A 24,213-nucleotide genomic window follows, 5' to 3' on the forward strand; every position below is an offset into this window, starting at 1 on the left:
CATTGAGGTAAATTAGATACCATATATTTTCATATCAAATGAAAAAGTTGTTGCATTATACGGAAACTTTTCCAAATTAAATCCCAAGCAGTTAGCAAAGTACCCCCCCCCCCCAAAAAAAAAGAATTTCGTTATTTTTTGACATGATTGTTTTATTTCCACAAATACAATGTTTGTACATATTTATAGCTATTTACAGTTAAACCAACAAATTATATTTGCCACTCTACAATTTCCAACAGAGTTTGGAAACCATTTTCCCGTTCCCATTTTGCTTGAAATGCAAAAAAATGCACATTGATATAAACATACAGGTAGCACCTTCTATAAATTATGTTTTTATGCTATAAATCGAAAGCAAAACTAACTACTTTTTGGGGCCCACATTGCATCAAGATTCTGAACTTCACCATCTTTTACTGTGCGTAAACTTAAATGACTAACTTTGAGGCCATTCAAAACGATCATTGTCCTAAAATGTTGGGTTTTTTTTCAATTTTTGACCCACCCACACCCCCAATTTTAAGTTTTTGTACCATTTCTAGGTGGCCATAAAGGGCATTGTTGGCGTGGTTTAGATTAGTTGTTTATAATTTTGATCAAACTTTTAAAGGCAAAGGACACTACTGGTAGTTACGAAAAATAATTATTACAGAAAAACCTTACTTGATAACGAGTAATGGGGAGAGTTTGATAATAAAAAACATTGTGAGAAACGGCTCTCTCTGAAGTGACATAGTTTTCGAGAAAGAAGTAATTTTCCACGAATTTGATTTTGAGACCTCAGTAATTAGATTTTGAGGTCTAGAAATCAAGCATCTGAAAGCACACAACCTCGTGTGACAAGGATTTTTGTTCTTCATTATTATCTCTTAACTTGGACAACCAATTGAGCTCAAATTTTCACAGGTTTGTTATTTTATGCATATGTTGTGATACACAAAGTGAGATTACTGGTCTTTACTATTGGTAATTGGTCTTTGACAATTACCAATAGTGTCCAGTTGTCTTTAAACTTCATTACACAGGTACATGTATAACCTGAGAGAATAGCCTACTAATATTATAAGGTGTTGTGGCCGACCAGAGAAGAGCACCGAACTCAAGCTCTGCCGTTTGTGTTCAGCAGAGTGTGGGTTCAAATCCCGGTCGTGACACTTGTGTCCCTGAGCAAGATACTTAACTACAATTTCTCCTCTCCACCCAGGGGTAAATGAGTACCTGTGAGGCCAGAGATGGTTCTTGTGATAGATTTAGCTTCGAGTGCGCTGCATATTTGGCGGAACAGGCTGTAAACTCCCAAGGGAGCTGAGATGATTTAAGGAATGAAAAGGCCCAGTAATCGGGGTAATATTGTTGGAGGCGCTTTGATACATGGTGTATAAAGCGCTTTATCTTCAAGATCGCGCTAATTCACCAATCAGATTAGCAGAACGGAGTGGTGATAAAAACCTATATTGCACGTCTTATATCACTACCTGCCTCTTGTGTGTTCTATGTCACGCGCCAAGTTTGCTTAAAGATAAATATGTTATCACATGCGCGCTCGTGGAAATACAGAAAATATAGCGCCTCTGCGTCCCATATCCAACTCAGCCTTCGGCCTCGTTGGATATGGGACGCAGAAGCGCTATACTTGTTCGTTTTCCACTCGCACTTGTGTGTTAACTTATAATATAAAAGAAACCGATTACTACCACTATGGTAAAGAGATGGTTCAACCATTATCCAATCATCCCCATCTAATCATGAACATCCCGATCATGGCGTTTCTTGTGTCGATGTTTATCCTTCTTCTTCTTCTTCTTGTGTGATTTATTTAAGCTGCTTCCAGATGTCGATTGTCCGCTGTGGTCGTAAGATTTGTCCGAACTGCTGCGATTTAGTTTTGGGATACGATACTTGAACTCCATGGGTTTAGAGAGACCTGTTAAGAAGAAAACAATATATAGTTTATTAAATTTTTTATTTTTTTTTATTTTACCCACACACCGATGTGTGTTAGCACTGTATACTCAGTACTTTCCCGAGTCCTGTGAAAAAATATCACAGGCATGTTACTCGGGTGGGATTCGAACCCACGACCCTTGCAATTCTAGAGCAGTGTCTTACCAACTAGACTACCGAGGTTGCCCGGCAGCTAGAGGCAGTTCGAACCCTATGTTTTGGCAGCGGGTACCGCAACGATATATAATAGATGTTAAAAAAAAAAATCTTTTTGCATTGGGGATAAAGAATAGTAATTTTTTTTTTTTTTTTTTTACCCATACACCGATGTGTGTTAGCACTGTATACTCAGTACTTTCCAGAGTCCTGTGAAAAAATATCACAGGCATGTTACTCGGGTGGGATTCGAACCCACGACCCTTGCAATTCTAGAGCAGTGTCTTACCACCCAGACTACCGAGGTTGCCCGGCAGCTAAAGGCAGTTCGAATCCTATGTTTTGGCAGCGGGTACCGCAACGATATATAATAGATGTTTAAAAAAAAAAAAATTTTTGCATTGGGGATAAAGAATATTAATTCTTTTTTTTTTTTTTTTACCCATACACCGATGTGTGTTAGCACTGTATACTCAGTACTTTCAAGAGTCCTGTGAAAAAATATCACAGGCATGTTACTCGGGTGGGATTCGAACCCACGACCCTTGCAATTCTAGAGCAGTGTCTTACCACCCAGACTACCGAGGTTGCCCGGCAGCTAAAGGCAGTTCGAATCCTATGTTTTGGCAGCGGGTACCGCAACGATATATAATAGATGTTTAAAAAAAAAAAAATTTTTGCATTGGGGATAAAGAATATTAATTCTTTTTTTTTTTTTTTTACCCATACACCGATGTGTGTTAGCACTGTATACTCAGTACTTTCAAGAGTCCTGTGAAAAAAATATCACAGGCATGTTACTCGGGTGGGATTCGAACCCACGACCCTTGTAATTCTAGAGCAGTGTCTTACCAGTTCGAATCCTATGTTTTGGCAGCGGGTACCGCAATAATATATAATAGATGTTTAAAAAAAAAAAATCTTTTTGCATCGGGGATAAAGAATATTAATATATATATATATATATTTTGTTTTTACCCATACACCGATGTGTGTTAGCACTGTATACTCAGTACTTTCCCGAGTCCTGTGAAAAAAAAAAATATAGTTTATGGACTAGCAATGAGGTCACTAGAGCACGTCTGTCTACCCTGAGGGACTATGAGTAATGGAAGAGTACAAGCCTGTATTACATGACATACCTCGGTCCAAAATATGAAATAAGGAAACAAAATTGAAAGGTATGATTTTCCTTTAAAGGAACATTACAGAATCGGTTTTGCTAATAGAAAAGTGGCTGGCAGGGTAAGCACTTTATGTAATCCACCATATACATAAACTGACAAACCTGTAGAAGTTCGAGATCGATCGGCCATCTGGGTCACGAGAGAATAGTGAAAAACCGATTATAAATTTTGCATTGCATCGATGACAAAACAAAAATGAATAAAACGCTCACTGAGCGATAAACTCCAAACACGAAATTAGATTATTTATTTCTCATCAAATATGCAATTTCAGACAAAAATGTGTCAAGGGTAGTTTTCTGCTATCATCATCATTAGACCATGTAAGTTTTATGTATATCTGTGATCTTCACGATTTTTGTTTCTTACCAATTCTGTAACGTTCCTTCAAACAAAGCGCAAACAGTTTGCTTACCAGAATTGAGTTACACTGAGCCAAAATGCCATTCCACAAGCCTGGTCTCCTTCAGTTAGAGAGAAGCGGAACAAAAAACCTTAGTGAACCAAAAAGGTTTGCATAATACTGACCTGGTAATGATGAAGGGTTGGGCATCATCTCCTCCTTGACTCTTACACTTGTTGCTGTTGGCGTGCTGGGCTCTGTCTTTATCTGCCTGTGGATTGGTGTAGTAGCCTGGTCGGTTTTCTCCATAGAGGGCGCTTCGTCATCATCAGATGAAGACTCGGAAGACATAACGCTACTCTGCGTCTCTAGTATGGATTTCTGTATGGTGAAAATGAATAATACATACTGGCTTCTTATGGAGCACTCAAATCTATCACTCGGTGGCTCTCATGGTGCTCCAACATGTTTACCCCTGCAGCCGATTTCACGAAACGCTAGGATCAATCCTATCTCGAGTTAGGACGAGTAACCCGTCCTAACTTACATGTAGGATGAGTTCAATGCGTCCTACGTATTTTGATACGGAACTGAACCCGTCCTAAGTCCTAAGATTAATCCTAAGTTAGGAAAAAAATGGTGAAATCGACGGCTGATTGGGCCATATATTTCAATCCTCAAACCATCTCAGCTCCTTGGGGAGTAGTGAGCCTGTGCTTCCAAGTATGTATGGTACACATAGGTTCTTGGAAAAAAAGTAGGTTAACTTTACTTAAAGGCAGTGGACACTATTGGTATTTGTCAAAGACTATCCTTCACAGTTGGGGTATCTCAACATATGCATAAAATAACAAACCTGTGAAAATTTGAGCTCATTCTGTCATCGAACTTGCGAGGTAATAATGAAAGAAAAAACACCCTTGTCACACAAAGTTGTGTGCGTTTCGATGGTTGATTTTGAGACCTCAAGTTCTAAATCTGAGGTCTCAAAATCAAATTCGTGGAAAATTACTTCCTTTTCGAAAACTATGGCACTTCAGAGGGAGTCGTTTCTCACAAAGTTTTATACCATCAACCTCTCCCCATTACTCGTCACCAAGAAAGGTTTTATGCTAATAATTATTTTGAGTAATTACCAATAGTGTCCACTGCCTTTAACACATAATGTACATATCTAGACTGTTTTAAGAGAAATATCAATCCCTACCATCCGCTCCCCCGAGTTATTTTCGCACATAATAATTTTTATCTTGTAGCCCCTTAGAAAGAGTGGCTTTCAGCCTTGTTTGGGGCGAACTTGCATTTAAAAAATTATATATATAAAAAAATGTTTTACCTTCCTCTTTAAGGCGTGGTCTTCCTCAACTTCTTCATCGCTCTTTGACCCGCCTCGTTGCTGTGAAGATGACGGGAGGGGAGAGATAGTCTTCCGTTTGCGATCAACGTTGCTCTCTGAACCGGAATTCTGACTCTCATCTTTCATCTCCTCACTGTCATTCTGTGGAAAGTGAGGATGTGAGATTGAAACTTCAGATTCTGCATTAGTTTATCAGTGTTTTCTCAAAAGAGAAACAGAAATCGTGGTGTATTTTATGAGAGTGTTTGTTGTCTTCACTTGGTTTAGTCATGGTTTTATTTATTGATTCGGAGAATGAACAAAGAAATATTTCCTAGAGCGGGAGTTGAACCTACGACCACCGTATTAACATGCAGGCACTCTACCAAATGAGCTCTAAATAGCCATATTTTGTCAATATCTTTATTTGGGTGTACTAGTATAAAGCAATACAACCTTCAACTGCCATGTAGCCAGGGATAACACTCATATTACGAAACAACTTGAGAAGCGGTTTTATTTAAAGGCAATGGACACTATTGGTTATTAATCAAAATAATTATTAGCATAAAACCTCACTGGTAATGAGTAACGGGGAGAGGCTGATAGTATTAAACATTGTGAGAAACGGGTCCCTCTGAAGTGGAGTAGTTTTCGAGAAAGAAGTAACTTTCCACGAATTTGATTTCGAGACCTCAAGTTTAGAATTTGAGGTCTCGAAATCAAGCATCTGAAAGCACACAACTCCGTGTGACAAGGGTGTTTTTTCTTTCATTATTATCTCACCAACTTTGACGACCGAGCTCAAATTTTCACAGGTTTGTTATTTTATGCATATGATGAGATACATTAAGTGAGAAGACTGGTCTTTGACACTTACCAATAGTGTCCACTGTCTTTAAAGGAACGTTACAGAATTGGTAAACACAAAATCGTGAAGATCACAAATTTACATCAAACTTACACGGCCTAATGCTGATAGATGATGATAGTAAAAAACATCCCTTGAAATATATCTGTCTGACATATCATATTTGATGAGAAATAACTTATCTAGTTTTACGTTTGGAGTTTATCGCTCAGTATGAGTGTTTTATTAAAAAAATATTGCATCGATGTCATGTAAAATGTGTAATCAGTTTTTTCACAGTTTTCTCGTGACCCAGGTGGCTGATCGCTCACAAAATTCTCTCAGTTTATGTATGTGGTGTGCTTACACTGCCAGCAAATGTTTTGTAGCTAAACCAATTCTGTACTGTTCCTTTAATGTGACAAGAACACAAGTGTAGTTGGTAAATTTTTAAATAAACGTGTGGGTGAGCAGGGACAAATTTGAGGAAAAACCATTGATATTTTTATCGCATCTCGAAAAAGATAAATAATTAGAAAATAACTTTAAAAAGAAAATGGCTGATGGAAGATTTAAAGTATCTTGATCAACGAGTCGTGTAACATGAATGCGACATGTGACTTATCATGCAAGTGCATTATATCCTCCATGATGTGACCAAGCATCATGTGACATGTGTCATGTGAGTGTCATGTGACTTATACTTACCAGCGATTGTGAATCACTCTCGACAGAGTCTTCGTCTGGGATTATAATAGATGGATTCAGCATGGTTCGTTTCTCCTTTAAATTAAGCACCAAGCCAAACTACATGCAGCAAACAAAAAGATTAAAACAAAATGCTGGGTGCAGTTACATGGTCATTGCTGTAGGCTGGGGGAGGGGGATGAGTTGGAGACGTGATAGGAGAGGGAGAGAGGATAGGGGGAAAAGTAATGAGAAAATGGGGAAGAGGTTGAATCTGAGGGAATAAGACATTAGCGAGTTAGATTTGAATGATGTCAGGTACAATGACTTGCTCTGTCACAAGTTGCCGCTTACATTTGAATTCCTCAGACTATAGAGACAGTTGCTATGTCAAATGATTCGGGGCAAGCTTTTGTATAGCAACCTCCAGATAACCAAACCCTGGTACCATTGTGCCGTACACATCCATTCAGAATTGTGGATGGGTGTTCACTGTCTCTTACGTAACTAAGCAAAAGCTTGCCCCGAATCATGTGACATAGAAACTGTCTCGATAGTCATGATGCATTCAAATTTAAGTGGCAATTTGTGATCAAGCAAGTCACTGTACCAGACAAAATTCGGATCTAACATGCAAATGGGGAGGATTTCAGTTCATGGAAAGGCAGAGGAGATGCAATTAGACAGACATAGACTAATGACAGGATTTTTATGAAAGGAAGCAAGTGAGCTAATCAATGTAAAATTTAAAAAAAAAATTGAGAAGTGGGGGGGAGGAGGGGGGTTGAAAATTGACTCATCCATAGGTTCAAGAGTTAATTTTTGTTTATGCAGCATGCACAAAATGGTCATAAATAACATGCAGATATTTGAAACACAAGGCTAGTATTGCTTAATTTAGACCAATCCGTACTCAACAGTTTTCCAATGTCTTTGTGTACAACATATTCCACTGCCAGTGTCTCCCAGCGCTGACGGTGCGATCACATCACATCCATCACACTTGTTAAACTCATCTATTGTCCGAGTTGTGTTCAGGATTCAGTTTCCGATTGGTCTTAAGCCCTGTTCGCATTGGACTTAATTTGGCTAAACTAACCGAGCCAATGGGTAACTTACCCATTTTAAGTCCAATGCGAACAGCCCAGGAAGTTTTCCTCCCAGGTAACTTACCCGACCCGAATGGCTAGTTTAACCGAGCTAAAGGTGCCCAGTTAAATTGACCAGGTTAGTTTAACCGAGCCGAAAAGTCCCATGCGAACGACGACTCGGTTAAATCTCCCATCTGTCCGTGGCCCGAAGAAGTTGACATGTTTTGTCATGGAAAAATAATATTTTCGTGATTATCGAACTATTCAATGTCACGCATGGGGCCAGCTCGGTTAGTTTACCCACGGTCTCGGTTAGTTTACCCGAGTCAAATAAATCCAAGTGCGGACGCTGGTAAGTTTCCCCTTTTGGAATGTTAACCACTGTCTTGGTAAAACGTTAGTCCAATGCGAACACGGCTTTAAACATTTATGGTCAGTGTTCTACATTATCATGTCATTATTTTGTTTTGTTCTTTTTTTTCAAAAAAGAGAAACACTGTTACACCGACACAGTGAGATGGTGTAGGTCTTTTGTAGATTTCAAAGCTATTTAATACAAATTCTTCTGAATTCACTGAAGCCCCCCCCCCAAAAAAAATAAAAAAATAAAAATAAAAAAAACATAAATAAATAAATAAATAAATATATAAATAAATAAATAAATAAATAAATAAATAGATAGATAGATAGATAGATAGATAAATAAATAAATAAATAAATAAATAAATAAATAAATAAATAAATAAATAAATAAATAAATAAATAAATAAATAAATAAATAAATAAATAAATAATAAATCATTTGAACAAATTGATAAAGAAAGATAAAAGAAAGGGAAGACAGGAAATGCACAATGAAAAAAAAATAAAAAAATCAAATGATTTGTTGCAAAAGAACCAGAGGAGACCAAAGAGTGTTCACTACCAACCTCAGGTATTGGCAGACAAGATGGACGGCTCCTGCCGTATAGACTGTGGTAGAAGTCAACAGCATCGCATCGCAACCTGGCATCGTGTGATGTACCACAGCTACAAAGAAAAATGAAAGAGTAGCACGGTTGAGTGATACAACAGGCGTGATCAGCACAGAAAAGTATTGCTGAACAAAAACAGGTTACCAGCCAAAATTTACACGACATTAACATTGTCGTGACTGGTGCCCCACTAAATATTTGCTTAGCAAAGAAAGTTATTAAGCAGTATTTTCTGTAAGCACAGAAACTTGCTAAGAACAGAAAAGTATTGCTGAACAAAAACAGGTGACCAGCCAAAATCACACTACATAAACATTGTTGTAACTGGTGCCCCCACTAAATTTTTGCTTGGCAAAGAAAGTTGTCAAGCAGTATTTTCATAGAGCTGCTGAACACAACAATTTGCTTAGCATGAAATTTCTTCCTTGATAAAATTAGGATTAACAACCAAGTTTTAATTTGTTGCATATTGCTTGTTACTGGTATTCAGCTGATGTTTGCTTATCCTAAAAATCACATGTTTTTATCAAGGCAAAATTTCATGCTAAGCAAAGTGTTGTGCTTAGCATCTCCATGAAATCGGGCCCTGGTACATTAATTACGACATGTAGCAGTTTGGAAAATCCCAACCCAGCTTGGGCCCTGAACTTACTTCATGAGAGTCCACATTCTCTCCACCAGAGCCTCGTTATTAAGCGGCGATTCTTCTCTGTGCTTAAACGGCGGATTGTCGATGAGCATCTGGAACAAACGATGCCTGACCGATGGCATGGGATCTTGCTCAACGATGTCCAGAAGCCACGAAAAGATGTCCGCATTGGCTTCAACTAAAGAGAATAACAAAAATTGTAAAACAACAACCAAAACAGACAAGAGGATGGACAGCTTGGGCGTGAACTTGTTCATGTGACGACGGGTCGACTGGTCTTAAAATATTTTAAAGGGATGCTTCAGTGAATTAAAATAAAACAGTTAATTTTGCTGTCATTTATTTCTGATATATGTATTGAACCTCAATAAAGTGTGTTTTGTTTTTTCAACGACATATCTCACTTGCTTAATTAGCGAATAAGTCAAGCCCCCCCTTTTGTGGATTGTTACCGCCCCCCAACCATCGACGTCACGTCGGGAATCCAAACATAGCGTCGGCAAAAATAGTCTGGTCCCTAACTACACGCGCCTAGGTACCTGGCCACACAGTGCACACCTCTCTGTATGCACACAGCCAGGGGGCCCGACGGCTCGGGTTCCCGACATGACATCACATTTATGCCCCTTTTAGGGGAGGGGTGGGTTCCCCTAATCTCTAGAAAACCATTTTCAAAATACTTGCGCATTTAATAAAAAATATAAAAAAACATTTCAGGTTTAAAAAGTCATGTTTAATCGTTTAAATTATTAAAAAAAACACTGCAGCCACCCTTTAACTACTATTTGGCCAGTGGACCATCCTAGGGAGAATGCTGCTTTAAACAAATCACATGCTTTTATTTTTGTTATCCTCATTACCTATGGAAAACTCGAGTTGGTACTCAATGATTTAGGAAAGAGCAGTTTTCAACATGTGGTTTAGGGTGTCACTGCTTGTGAGTTTACTGAAACCATAACTTGCTTTATGCTGAAACAGACACCAACAACATTTACACAGGTTCTTGTTTATAACGTGAAGTACATGTATTAGGAAACAGTGTTAAATGCTGTCATGTAAGTAACTTTTAATCATAGAAATTGACCACATACTGATCTTGAGAAATCAAATAAGAAACAGAAGGACTTTCTCTCCGCTCTTCAGCATTTCCATTATTTGACGCCATTATTTGGCGTGTGGGTTAGGATTACTGGCTTTTGGGAAGTGGGTTCCAGGATGCATGTGTATATGACTACTTCATTATTAACAGTTGATAAGAGTCACAGTCAAACATGCGAGTAGAACTCAAGAGATTTTGGTTTATGGGAAATTCACGAAATGCTACTCCACCTTTGACATAATCAACGAGTGATTCCAACGCGGCCATTCTGATCTCTACAAAGTGGCTATACTGAGCGTAGGTCTGGAACAGCGTTGGATCACTGGGTAGGTGGCCGTTCTTCTGGAGGGTGCGGATTGCTTGAAGGCAGCTGATGGTGACTCGATGATGATAACATGGAAGGAGCTTCTCAAGATTCAGACAACGGGTCACTTCCTCAAGGACCATCTAGGAAATGGAAAGAGAAACCATTAGGAGTTATTATATAACACCCATTTGATTGGAGGATTGTCCGTCACGTGTTAGCAAATAAAAGTACTATTGCACTCTACGTCACTCAGAGTGCATTTTTCGTTCCATTCGAAAAGTACTAGTGCACACTGAGCAAAAAAACATCACTGCGTGCGCGTGTTTTTGGTAACGCAGCAGTGTTACTGCAAGGCACGTACTACCATTAGGCAACTGCGTGTCTCAAAATAGCTGTACGAACGCACATTGTCAAACAGGCCGACCCAAAAGAAACGGGTGTAGTTTCACAATAAGAAATTGTAGGCCTACGCTTTGTTTATTTTGAAAGTTGTATCCTCCAATCAAGATGACAAAGATCTACTTGGATGTTGTATAAAACAAATAATGAATGTTTTCGTTCGTGCATTAGTGCAAATATGTTCATTTGTTGAAAGATGGAATGTTCCATACAACTGGGCTCCGCCCCGTTGAAAAGAACATTCCATCTTTCAACTCATGAACATATTCGCACCATTGCACTCATAAACATTCGTTATTTGTATATTATTGATTTGGGGTTGAACGAAGAAAATTGACTAGAGTGGGATTTGAACCAACGACCTCTGAATGAACCTGCCAGTGTGGCAGGAGATTTCATAACCCCTGGAAATTCTGTGTGCCCCCCCCCCAAACAAACTGTGTAATTCTGACAGCGCCCTCTTTTGAAACATCCTCCTCCAGCCCATGATAGATTACCATATTGGGGGCCATAATCTCCTGCCTACAGATTTCCCTGGGACACATGCGCTCTACCAACTGAGCTTTCTAGCACTATGTTGGCAGTCTCCCCATTTTGTCAATATCTTTGCTTAAAGAGATAACTGGTCTGATTGGACGATACATGTACCTTTGTTTCTGGAGTGAGGTTCTCAACGCTGGTGCTGACCATAGCCACAGCTGGAGTTATCGTCTTGGTCAGTGCGGTAATGAGTGATGCACGGTAGTAGTTATCTGAAAACTGACCACGTCAAATACAAAACATGAAACCTCATTATTACTATTCAACGCTGGTGGAGCAGAAAGCACTTCCTCCCCAATTTTACGTACATGTAGCAAGTGTCACGGCCGGGATTCGAACCCACACTCTGCTGATCAAACACCAGAGCTTGAATCCGGTGCTCTTAACCGCATTGACCACATGTAACAAGCAAGGCTCAAATGTTCCGGGTTGTGCTTACTACAATGTCACCTTCCTCCACTGCAAACAAAGTATTTGGGTCCATCAATGATGGAGTGAATGACATACCTTGTTTTTGGTGTTGTCGTTGTACTTGATCAGGTCCACTAGGAAGTCGAGGGATTCCCTTGGACACAGTGAATGGCCGTTGCGGATTGTGGCAAGTGCTACGGGTAACGTCTAGTAAATAACAGGGAAGGAAAGTTGAAGCACAACATCAGGGCTGAATTTCATGAAGCTGCAAATAATGCTTAGCAAACTTCTTTGCTAAGCAGACAATTAGTGGTAGGGGCACCAGTTGCAACAATGAAACCTAACAACATTTCTAAAAGTGGACTTAATTGGATCATGCACACACCCAACATTACGGCTAGATGGTTCAGTTGTAGAGTGCTGGCACATTAATCCAAAGGTTAAATTTCTGCTCTAATCATTTTTTCGTTGTTGTGTCGCTCCCCCCCCCCCCTTACAACAAACAGTTGATAAATTTAAACGCTGTCAGGCCAAAGTTTGACCAATTGTGACCAATCATTTCAAGGTCTTTCAAAAAAATAAACGCCAAATAATCAGAGGGTTTTACCTTTTGTAAGAAGTAGTCCATGAAGCTATTGAAGTTATTTTGTCTGACGATATCAGCGCAGGAGTAGGAGCCAAAGAGCTTCTTGAACATTGCGATGATAGCCGTGTGACCCATGTAGGACGCCACCAGCTCGTTAGAGATCTGAAGGAAACGACAGGAAAATCAATTCATAAAAGTTGAAATCAATGGCACGTTGAACAAGACACACTAGGACTTTCTCTCTGCTATTTAGAGTTTTGGTTATTTGACAACAGGTCCCAATTTCATAGAGCTGCTGAGCACACAAATTTGCTAAGCATGAAATTTCTTCCTTGGTAAAAACAGGATTACCAACCAATTTTCCATTTGTTGCATGTTCCTATTCAGCTGTTGTTTGCTCATCCTGAAAATCATGTTAAAATTTGGTTGGTAATCCTGCTTTTATCAAGGAAGAAATTTCATGCTCTGCTTACAGCCGAATTCTGCGCTTAGGGCCACCATTCTTTGCTTACATGACAAGCGCTGAATTTCTGCCCTAGCTGTGTAAGCGAAGAATGTCTACTAAGGTGGAGTACGCACATGCACAAGCAAAAATTCCCTGCTTACCCGAGAAATACGCTTGCTGTAAGTGCAGGTTTCCCTGCATCTATAAGCGCAGATTGTTTAGTTTCAGGATCACTGGTCTAGGGGAAGTGGCTTCCAGGGTGAATGTTTATATCTACATGTACTTTACAGTGAAACCGGAGAGTAGAACTCAAAGATTTTGGTTAATGGGAAATTCACTTAATAAGGGGCTCTAATAACTGTGGAGAACAAACTTGAAATTACATCTAGGAGGATTACAATTGCCTTACCTTGGCTAATGAGTGTGCAGCGACCATTCGCACCTTGTGGAAACACTGTCTGTTTTCAATGGACTCTGATAAGACATTCACTGTAGATGTACTCGGGAACTTCTCAAGATTCTCAATGGCCTGTAAGAAAGGATTCCCTCATTGATCAGTTCATTAGTCAGCGGTCGGTTTCACAAAGAGTCAGGACTCGTCTTATCTCGAGTTAGGGCGAGTAACTCGTCCTAACTTAGGATTAATCTTAAGGTCTGCATGCTACAGTGCAGGGTTGGGACTCGTCCTAAGTCCATAAGATTAGTCTTAATTTAGGAAGAGTTTTGTGAAATCGACGACAGTGTTATATAACACCCAAGAAGATCCTTGCCATTTGATTGGAGGATTGTCCGTCACGTGATAGCAAATAAAAGTACCATTGCACACTACGTCAGTCACAGTGCATTTTTCTGTCCATTCACCATGTGCGTCTTTGGTAATACAGCAGTGTTTACTACATTACGGCGTCTGTGTGTCTAAAAATACATGTAGCTGTACAAAACGCACATAGTCACTGTTGCATTGAATCCAACAGGCCAATCCAAAAGAATTGGGTGTATTATCTTAATTAAAAATTGCAGGTTTAACGCTTTGTTTGTTTTTGAAAGTTGTATCCTCCAATCAAAATGACAAAGATCTACTTGGATGTTATATAAAACAAACAATGAATGTTTTCCATTCGTGCAACAGTACGAATATTTTTATGAGTTGAAAGATGGAATGTTCCATTCAACTCAGCTCCGCCTCGTTGAATAGGACATTCCATCTTTCAACTCATAAAAACATGCATTATTTGTATATTATGTCATTGTTTATCTTCTCTCCAAAGGATTCTTGGCTAGTATAGTGTTTAAGTTTGCTTTTCTGAGAGTCCTTGGCTTCGCAACCAGAATTAATAAATGAAATAAAATGAATTGAAATATACCAGTGTACATGTTTGTGTGTTGTGCTGTCATGTAGCCTTTTAGAAAGACTCTACTGCCATGACTGGGACTGAAATGTTAGGCCGTTCATACACCACAAGTCCTTTTGATTTGTAAGCAGTTTGCAACAACAAATTCTATCTTTCTGTATCCAATTTTTTGTTTAGTGACTTTGGCAATTATTTTTGACTGACCTCAATCTGAGCAACAATGTCTCTCTCATATCGCAGCTGATAATGCCACTGGAAATCCGGCTGCTTGAAGATAACTTGACGTAACAGTGTCATTTTTGTATCCACACGGATCCATAATACTGGCGAGTCAGCACTGAAAATACAAGATAATAGTGGCAATAAATAAAGAGTAACTCTTACTACTCAATTGAGTGCTATACACGGATCCATAATACTGGCGAGTCAGCACTGAAAATACAAGATAATAGTGGCAATAAATAAAGAGTAACTCTTACTACTCAATTGAGTGCTATACATGGATCTTTCCTTGCTCTAATGAACTCCAACACCATATTGAGTGTCGCGACCGAGTGGTTAAGAGCATCGAATTCAAGTTCTGGTGCTAATTCACCGGAGTGTGGGTTCGAATCCCGGTCGTGACACTTGTGTCCTTGAGCAAGATACTTTACTATAATTGCTTCTCTTCACCCAGGGGTATAAATGGGTACCTGCGAGGGTAGAGGTTGATATTGTGAATGAAGCTTTCGGAGCGCCACGGCAGCTCGGGGCTGTATACTCCCTAAATGGGAGCTGAGAAAGATTAAAGGGATGTTTATTGGCTCAATGACCAGGGGACTAATGTAAAGTGCATTGATACGGTTTATTGTGAAATGCGCTATATAAGAACTTGTTATTATTATTATTATTATTATTATTATGATAACTCAAAACCCAAACTGTTGGACTCTGGTTAACTAACCCTTTCCTTACCATAAGTGACTTTAGTCGACTGCACTCATACGCACACCCTCTTCCGCACCATAGGCGATTTTAGTCTCTGAGTACAAAGGCTGAATGTCAGTGCAAAAACCTTGTATCTCTATTTTGTAAAATCAACGCATTAGGCATGAAAATGCCCTTGTTCAAACAGGGGTGGGAGTCTTAACCATGTTTACTAACAAAAAAGTCTGAAACTTGGATACAAATTCAAAGGTATGTCGAAATGATGCAGTTTCTACTGTTTGATAACCACTGGGGTTATAAATTCCAAGGAGCTTTTGGAAACAGTATCCAAAGCACTATGGAAGTAGACCAATGAGCAGGATTTCTTTATATGTGGAAAAAAATATTGTCTGATTTTCTTCACCAGGCCGACATAAAAAGTCTGATGTCAGCCAAAAGTCTGAACAATCTCATCCCTGTTCAAAGATAACATATCTCTGTAAGTACTTGTTTTTTAGTGTACTTCCTGGTTTAATTTGATACATTTTAACAACTTCCAACTCGTGTGTAACGCAAAGATCACAACTGCAAAACAGCTATGGAGCACCATAGAGTTGTTAATACACATAGTGTTTTCAGGTCACATTGAGGAAACCAAGATTAAGAATTTGACATTTATAGCCGTTCTCAATGATTTTGGTTTGATTGTATGAAAGGAAATTCCTAGAAGCATTAGGGTAGGGTTGAAAATCATACTCACTCCATGGTACTTAGATCCATGTCTACTTCCTCACCATTCATCAATGGAATCTTCTTCTTCTTGTGTCTATGGAAAAACAATAGTAATACAGATTAACCCTTAAAGGCAGTGGACACTGTTGTTAATTACTCAAAATAGTTATTAGCTTAAAACCTTACTTGGTAACGAGGAATGGGGAGAGGTTGTTGGTATAAAACATTGTGAGAAACGGCTCCCTCCGAAGTGACACAGTTCCCGTGAAAAAAAGTAATTTTCCACGAATTTGATTTCGAGACCTCAGAATTAGATTTTGAAAAGTGGTTTTGAAAAGAACCGTTGGCTTCAATTTGACGTTTCGATCAGTATGCTCTGATCGGCTTCTGTAGCTTTGTTTTCCTTTGAGAAGGCAGTACAGTTGAGAAAACATGTGTGCCAAACTTTCCAGGTAACAATGTTTACTTCATGCACAAACAAATGTTTCCTAATTTCAGTTGATATTTCTTATGTTTCTAACCTCAAAGCTTCAATTTGGTAAAGTAAACAAAATAACTAGTTCCTTATTTGCTGCATGTATAGTGCGTTGCGTTCACGCGGTGTTTAGTAAAACTAAGACTTATTATGTGGTGTGCTCTAAACCAATCAAAAGGCAGAATCTTTTTATTATAATACCTTCTGCTCTTTGAATGACAAGTGATATCTCCTTTCGTTACGTTATCTTCAACTTGTAGAGTATGCTCAAAGGATCCGTCTAACTCTTGAACCGTTACCTTCAGCGGTCCCTAAAATGATAAATAACAACAATAATAATATCTATAATATTCAGTTCAAAAGCGTGTCTGAAAGTGTCTCAAAGGCTGTCTGACTTTACACTGTGTGATGTCAAGTGGGAACAATGTGTTGGACAGCAAGGGCTCCTTTATCATGTTGCAGCCATCTTGGTCATGTTCCCTGTATCCAAAAACAGTAAGAGAGGCTAATATTCATTGTACAAAAAGAAACCATACTATTTCTTCTTCCAGCCTCAATTTGGGTACATTGGAGTTAAATGGGCGAAAAAGCAAGATGGCCGCACCTAGGTAAAGGTCTCTCTAATACAAAGAGCACGAGACAAATCAATCAATCAACGTTGCCCGCTGGCGAGACAAACGACTTTGTTTAGCAGCAAATTCACACCAATGCATGCATTCAGGATCCACTACTTGCAACAGTGAAACGCAGCAAGCTTGCCTAGTATGGACATGCGTCCAGTCACGACTCACTGTACAAAATAATAATAATAATAATAAACAGCATTTATAAGGCTTATTATGAATCAAAGATTCCTCAATGCGCCTAACAATAAAAACTAACAGGCAAAAAAACAAGACCAATTAAAATATTATAGGCTAAATAATATTAAACCGAAAAATAACCGACATAAAACAGATACAACAATGCAGACAAAAGTAGATACAAGCCTACAAGGAACTGTTGAGGGCAAGCGACAGAGAGGCGGACAAAGGAAGTCCTGGGGCAGATTGCAATAAAACGGTCTTAGTCAGCAGTCTAAGACCAGTCAGTTATAGCTGGCTATCTGCCTTAGACGGTCTTAGCTTAGTCAGTCATTAAGCCTGTTGCAATAAGCCGGTCTTAGATAAGTCGGCGAAAAGTAATGCAATACGAACAAATGTCCAATAATACTTAGCACTTCTGCAGGCACTGGCGGTATGGCATTGTTCTTATTGCTTTGGTTTGAATCATCGGATATCCAATCTGTGAGTTGTATCATTTTTACTCTTGGGAACATACATTTACGATACAAAGTATCACCACCATTATGCCTGTAATGGGTGTAATCTATTTCTAAAATACAATCTCATCGTAGAGCTCTTTGTATCAAATCATCTACAACTCACAAATGCAGCGCCATCTTTAAAAACCAAAACAAAGACCGATTAAAGCCAGCTCAGAGCAGGCTAAGGTTTAAGACTGGCTATAGTTATAGACCGCGCTATTGCAATCGGTCTATAATTAAAGACTGTCTAAGACGTCTCAAGTTAGCCGGCTATAGCGCATAGACCGGTTTAAGACCGCTTGGTGCAATCCACCCCTGGTCTGACAACATTTGAGACAGGACAGGCCGAAACATTGCTGCCCTTAAAGCATGACAGAGGACAGAGCACTGTGGCAACTGCCGTGGTACCCCCCCCCCCCCCAACGCCTAGCTTGACGGTCTGAGAGTGAGTGAGTGAGTGAAATGTGCATTCCTGGACTTGCTCAACTCACCACATATTTCAGAATTCCTTTCCGTCCAGGGTCTTGTCTCAACTCCAGTTCCACAATGTTTCTTTTCCTGTTGAAGTTGAAGCTGCCATGGAATTGAACAATCCCACCTTGGTACACCCATTGGTCCAAGAACAACGAAAGATCCTTACCGGAGACAGTTGATAATGACTTCAAGAACTGAGAATAAAAGAAAGAAAAAAAAACAAAAGAAAAAAACAGTGAGTTTTGGGAATACAAGTTTGGAAATTGACACTTATACTTTAATATTCAGGGCCCAATTTCAGAGAGCTGCTAAGCACAAAAATTTGCTAAGGGTGAAATTTCTACCTAGATAAAAACAGGATTACCAGCCAAATTTCCATTTGTTGCATAGTGCTTGTTACTGGTATTCAGCTTTTGTTTGCTTATCCTGAAAATCACATGGAAATTTGGTTGGTTATCAAGGAAGAAATTTCATGCTAAGCAAATTGTTGTGCTTAGCAGCTCTATGAAATTGGGCCCTGTTCATTTACAACAAAATGAATTGACAAAAGTGACTCAAAAGTGTGCCATAAGGCCAAGCAGTTAAGAGCACCGGACTCAAGCTCTGAGTGTGGGTTCGAGTCCCGGTCGTGACACTTGTGTCCTTAAGCAAGCTTTACCATAATTGCTTTGCCCATCAATTGGCAGTGCATGTAAAAGAACCTAGAACACTTATCGTAGAAGAAAAGGGGTTCACCCAAGTGTTGGTCACATAATTATCAAGCACCCTTGTTTGCAGGTTTCTTCATGCGTGAGAGCTAAAGTGATTTTCCTGAAGACTAGCAGAGTATACTGTTCGAAACGTCGATACCACACCGCCTCTGCTCTCAGAGCTAACACTCGAACAAAAGAGATTCACACATGGTTGTAGCCACAAGTTTACTATTTATTTATAGCTTCCTCCTACAGTGACTTACGTAGTTCACGTGTGAGGAACCCTTAGTTTCATTACCAGAAATATACAACAATAAAAATAGTGTTTCAATGTAGACACATTTATTTAAAGGGTGGCTGCAGTGTTTTTTTTTATTCATTTAAACGATTAAACATGACTTTTTAAACCTGAAATTTTTTTTTTAATATTTTTTATTAAATGCGCAAGTATTTTAAAAATGGTTTTCAAGAGATTAGGGGAACCCACCCCGCCCCTAAAAGGGAGCCTTCATTTGCATAAACGTGACCTCATGTCGGTAACCCGAGCCGTCGGGCCCCCTGGCTGTGTGCATATAGAGACGTGTGCACTGTGTGGCCTGGTACCTTGGCGCATGTAGTTAGGGACCAGACTCTTTTTCAGCCCTGATACTTCGGCTTTTAAGGGGCACGGCAGTTTTGCCTTGACTTTTTGTAAAAATTTGGGGCACCAAGGCAATTTTCAAAAATTTGGAAGGGCATCACGGCAATCATAAAAAGTTGCGATGGGCACGACGGCAGTTTGAAAAAAAAAACCTCTGAGTTGCCTGTTAAAAATAGTTCTTCAAATTTTTCCATTTTCTAACTGTTACCCAATGAAAAAAGAAAGCATTCATCTAACTCAACCAAATAAAGAACAACTACTTACAATACACAATAAATAATTTTGTTCATACGTAATCCTACTACTGGTCATGCACGTTGTGCAGTTTTTCGTAGAGACTCTAAAATTCCCACGTAACTACTCCATTTTGACACGATGTTGACAGAATAAATGCATGCGGTGCGCTACGACTATGCTATACATGATGGTACATCACATGTACCAAGCATGGGGAAAACCACTATCCCAGCATGCACAGCACGTCGAGTCTTTGTCTCAAGGCGCTTAGCATTGGTTTGCATAATTTTACCACTAGAGGGCGTTTAATCTCACGCTATCTCTTTGTTCCGAAACGCCCTCTAGCGTTCGATGTTTCGAGTATTTTTTTGTCGCACGCAAAGAACAACAACTAACCGGCCTGAAATCTGCTGCTCTGCCGTACGTGCGTGAAATTGGGGCCTATTTCGCTGCGTGAAATTTACACAGACATCGGGACTTTTTAGCTTATTTTCGAACTTTGACAATGTTGAATATGATTTGTTTTCGGGAGGAAGGGCACGGCGGCAATGATGAGAAAAGGGCACGGCAATCATTGCCGTGAAAAATTGGGTTTTTGAAGGGCATTGCGGCAATCGGTAGGGGCAACGACGGCAATTGCCGTCGTTGCCGTCGTGAAGTATCAGGGCTGCTTTTTGCCGACGATATGCTTGAATTCCCGTCGTGACGTCGATGCTAGGGGCGGTAACAATCCACAAAAGGGGGGGGCATGACTAATTACGCAAGTCAGATATGTCGGGAATAAACAAAACACGTTTTCAATACATATATCAGAAATAAATGACAGCAAAATTAACTGTTTTATTTTTATTCACTGCAGCATCCCATTAAGCTACAAATTTTGAAACAAGTATCAAGTTTAAAAATTACAAGTTTGCTGCCCCTCTGTAACAGATCACCGACCTCTGGATTGGTGTTTTGTCCAATGGGTGGGCCTACTTTGCGTAAAACAAGTTAGCAATCAATATAAGATCAAAGAGAAATTCAAAATTAACTGGGTCACAAAAAAATTGTTTGTCTTAACTCACCCCACTTGTCGACAGGAGCATGTTACCCCAGGAGTTAGTGATGAATTTAAGAGTTGCAGCTGAAGTAGCTAGAGACAGTAACTTGTTGAACACCTAGTAAATTTAAAACATAGCGGGAGAACATTAGCATTTAAAGCAATCGCTCAACATCGGTAAACAGTTTTGTGCAAAGGCCCACACTTCGTGTATCACAACTTCTATATAAAATAACAAACCTCTGACAATTTAGGCTCAATTGGTCATCGGAGTCGGGAGAAAATAACGGGAAAACCCACTCTTGTTTCCGCACATTTCGCCAAGTCATGACATGTGTTTAAAATAAATCTGTTACTCTCCATATCGAGAATTGATATTGTTTTAATGTTTTCTCAAAAAGTAAAGCATTATATGGAATAATATTTCAAGAGAAGTCTTTCACCATTACCTTCTGTAAACCCTGTTAGTTATTTGTAAATCTGTGAACTTTTAATTTTTTTCTGTTCCGAAACTGTCTAACATAACATTTACATTAGGTTTGGCTCATAAATGCTCTTAATTCAATAGTTTGGTTCGGCGCAACTCTGGAACGCTCGTCTGAAACGGGTGTAGCTTAGTAACAAGTCAGGCATGCAACTGTTGCTTCAACCAAAAAAAGGAAATAACAAATTCCAATCGTTTCGTAGTGTTTTTTTTTCAAGTTTAAAGGCAGTGGACTCTTTTGGTAATTATTCAAAATAATTATTAGCATAAAACCTTACTTGGTAATGAGTAATGGGGAGCTGTTGATAGTTTAAAACAGTGTGAGAAACGGCTCCCTCTGAAGTAATGTAGTTTTTGAGAAAGAAATAGTTTTCCACGATATTGATTTCGAGACCTCAGATTTAGAATTTGAGAACTTCGTGTGACAAGGGTGTTTTTTTCTTTCATTTTTATCTTGCAACTTCGATGGCCGATTGAGCTCAAATTTTCACAGGTTTGTTATTTTATGCATATGTTGAGATACAGCAAGTGAGGAGACTGGTCTTTGACAACTACCAATAGTGTCCAGTGTCTTTAAGTGGCACAAATGAGAATATAAAAAGAGGAGATCAGCTGACTTGAGGAAAAGTTGCATACACTCAAAGTGCAGAAAAAAGTCATTTTATTTGATACTCCTCGTGGGTAAAATTTGAAAGATGACGATGTCAAGAGGTTTTCATACCTGAAGAAGCAAATCTTGGCCAATCCTGAGCTCGATCAGCCTCATGACGAGATGTGCCTTAACCCTCATCATCTCATGATATCTCCAAGACACCGTGTGAGGGTTCTTGATGGAGAAATACGCCCCGCTCTCCCCGGACTTAGGGGTGGGTTTGGTAGAACCTGGCTCAGTGTCATCTGTGCTGGTGGTTTGGGCTGTTGGAGGATAGGAATGAAGGATGACACCTCCTATCTGTTGCTCGTACTGACAGAGTGAGGTTAACTCCTGAAAAAAAAAAGGTGAAAAGTGGCGGGTGGTTAATAATAATAATACTAATAATAATTGGTTCTTATATAGCGCTTTATCACACCCCTAAAGGGCGTATCCAAGCGCACAGTATTTTTCCTGCAAGGTATGGAGCTACAATATGAAGCAAAATGTAATGGTTGTTTACAAGGAGCTGTGGTGCAATATGCAGCCAATTGAACCAGGAACACAGGAACCCCCTTCTCTTTTCAATAAGAGCACTGGGTTCCCTTTACTTGCGTGACACAACACGCGGAACCATTGGCTTTACGTCCAACCCGAAGGACAAACCAATGGTTAAGTATAATAGATGTTAAATTTGCATCGGGGATAAAGAATATTAATTTTGGTTTTTTACCCATACACCGATGTGTGTTAGCACTGTATACTCAGTACTTTCCCCGAGTCCTATGAAAAAAAATATCACAGGCATGTTACTCGGGTGGGATTCGAACCAACTAGACTACCGAGGTTGCCCGGCAGCGAGAGGCAGTTCGAATCCTATGTTTTGGCAACGGGTACCGCAACGATATAAGAGATGTTAAATGGTTAAGTGTCGTGCTAAAGGACACAAGTGACGCGACTGGGACTTGAACCCACACTCTGCTGATTAGAAACACCAGAGTTTGAATTGGTGCTATTAACCACTCGGCCACGACACTTCCACTTGGTTTAGACTTAAGAAAGGGCACAAAGGTCAAGTTCAGTTTTGTGATCCACCCATTTTCCAACAGATGAAGTCCTCATGAAGGTGAATACAAACTTATAAGTATCTAACCTCACATTAAAATGGTGTAAAAAGCGACAGCGTTTGATACCATTCAAGTATAAATTATGTCAAAATTCAAAACCTTTTGTTGACGTCACATTTCAAAATGGTCTATACGTTTTTGTAAAGAGAATATAAGCTTATTCCTGAATTTTGTTGATATTCAATCAAACCAGCATTGAATTTAACTTTTTCACAAAATCCTATTTGGAATGCACAGACCCATATATTTTTAATGTTCGATGACGTCACATTTCAAACTTCGCTATGAAAGAGTATAACATAAGATGGCATTGAACACCATTTTAATGTAAGGCTAGAGACTTTCATAGACTCTGTTTATAACAGAATTGGTGCATCACAAAACTGAATTTGACTTTCGAGTCCCTATTTAAGATAATAAATAATTGTTATATATATATTTAGTTTGCGGTAACACCATGTGTTTATCTACCTGCCAGGTAGAGTTTGTTCTTAGAGAACTGTCTTTCTTTATTCTACTACCGCGGAGTAGATTTTGTCCGACTGTTCGAACCCCCGAACAATCTACTCTATGGTAGTAGAATAAAGAAAGACAGTTCTCTAAGACAAACTCTACCTGGCAAGTAGATACAAACATGGTGTTACCGCAAACCAAATACATATCTGTCTCACCTTGTGTATATGATATCGATACTCGTTGACCCCAAACATCCTCTTCAGCAGTAGACCCGTCAGATACTTGGAGATACCTTTAGGCAACCATAAATCAGACCAGCTCTGTGAGCTGACGAAACAACCAAAGTACTGCTCGGCTAGGGACTGCGCCATGAAGCGTCGGGTCATGAACGTCTGATCGATGATGCGGGACGAGTGAAGTAGATTGGTGCTGTAAGGAATAAGTTAAGCCGGAGAATAAACTAAATTGATTATAAAAATAAAAATAATCTTTTTCTTTTGATAGCGCTTAACACACCCGAAGGGCATCTCAAAGCACTTCAAACATTATTACCCCGGCCCTGGTCACTTCTCCAAATCTTTATATTTGTAGAAAAACACAAGACTGCTGGTCTTGTTCAATTGTGTGGTTATTGGCCCATTGCTAAAATAAC

At 39.3% G+C, this 24,213-nt stretch overlaps 1 protein-coding gene across 1 annotated transcript in view; it reads right to left on the bottom strand.

The window, feature by feature from the left end:
- Window positions 1-148: 148 nt before the first annotated feature.
- Window positions 149-24,213, bottom strand: part of LOC139952487 (transcription initiation factor TFIID subunit 2-like) — a 33,198-nt gene continuing 9,133 nt past the window's right edge. The window contains exons 10-27 of the mRNA XM_071951629.1: window positions 23,777-23,990; window positions 22,069-22,332; window positions 20,889-20,981; window positions 18,270-18,446; window positions 16,674-16,783; window positions 16,026-16,091; window positions 14,564-14,696; window positions 13,417-13,536; window positions 12,584-12,724; window positions 12,073-12,183; window positions 11,674-11,784; window positions 10,550-10,766; window positions 9,224-9,398; window positions 8,527-8,626; window positions 6,528-6,626; window positions 4,970-5,131; window positions 3,819-4,014; window positions 149-1,927 (exon numbers count right to left, since the gene is read on the bottom strand). Of these exons, the coding sequence (XP_071807730.1) occupies window positions 1,743-1,927; window positions 3,819-4,014; window positions 4,970-5,131; window positions 6,528-6,626; window positions 8,527-8,626; window positions 9,224-9,398; window positions 10,550-10,766; window positions 11,674-11,784; window positions 12,073-12,183; window positions 12,584-12,724; window positions 13,417-13,536; window positions 14,564-14,696; window positions 16,026-16,091; window positions 16,674-16,783; window positions 18,270-18,446; window positions 20,889-20,981; window positions 22,069-22,332; window positions 23,777-23,990 (2,674 nt within the window). The 3' untranslated portion in view covers window positions 149-1,742. The remainder of the gene's footprint in view (window positions 1,928-3,818; window positions 4,015-4,969; window positions 5,132-6,527; window positions 6,627-8,526; window positions 8,627-9,223; window positions 9,399-10,549; window positions 10,767-11,673; window positions 11,785-12,072; window positions 12,184-12,583; window positions 12,725-13,416; window positions 13,537-14,563; window positions 14,697-16,025; window positions 16,092-16,673; window positions 16,784-18,269; window positions 18,447-20,888; window positions 20,982-22,068; window positions 22,333-23,776; window positions 23,991-24,213) is intronic.

This window comes from Asterias amurensis, chromosome 20 (assembly GCF_032118995.1).
Source record: "Asterias amurensis chromosome 20, ASM3211899v1".
In the NCBI taxonomy this organism is placed as follows: domain Eukaryota; kingdom Metazoa; phylum Echinodermata; class Asteroidea; order Forcipulatida; family Asteriidae; genus Asterias; species Asterias amurensis.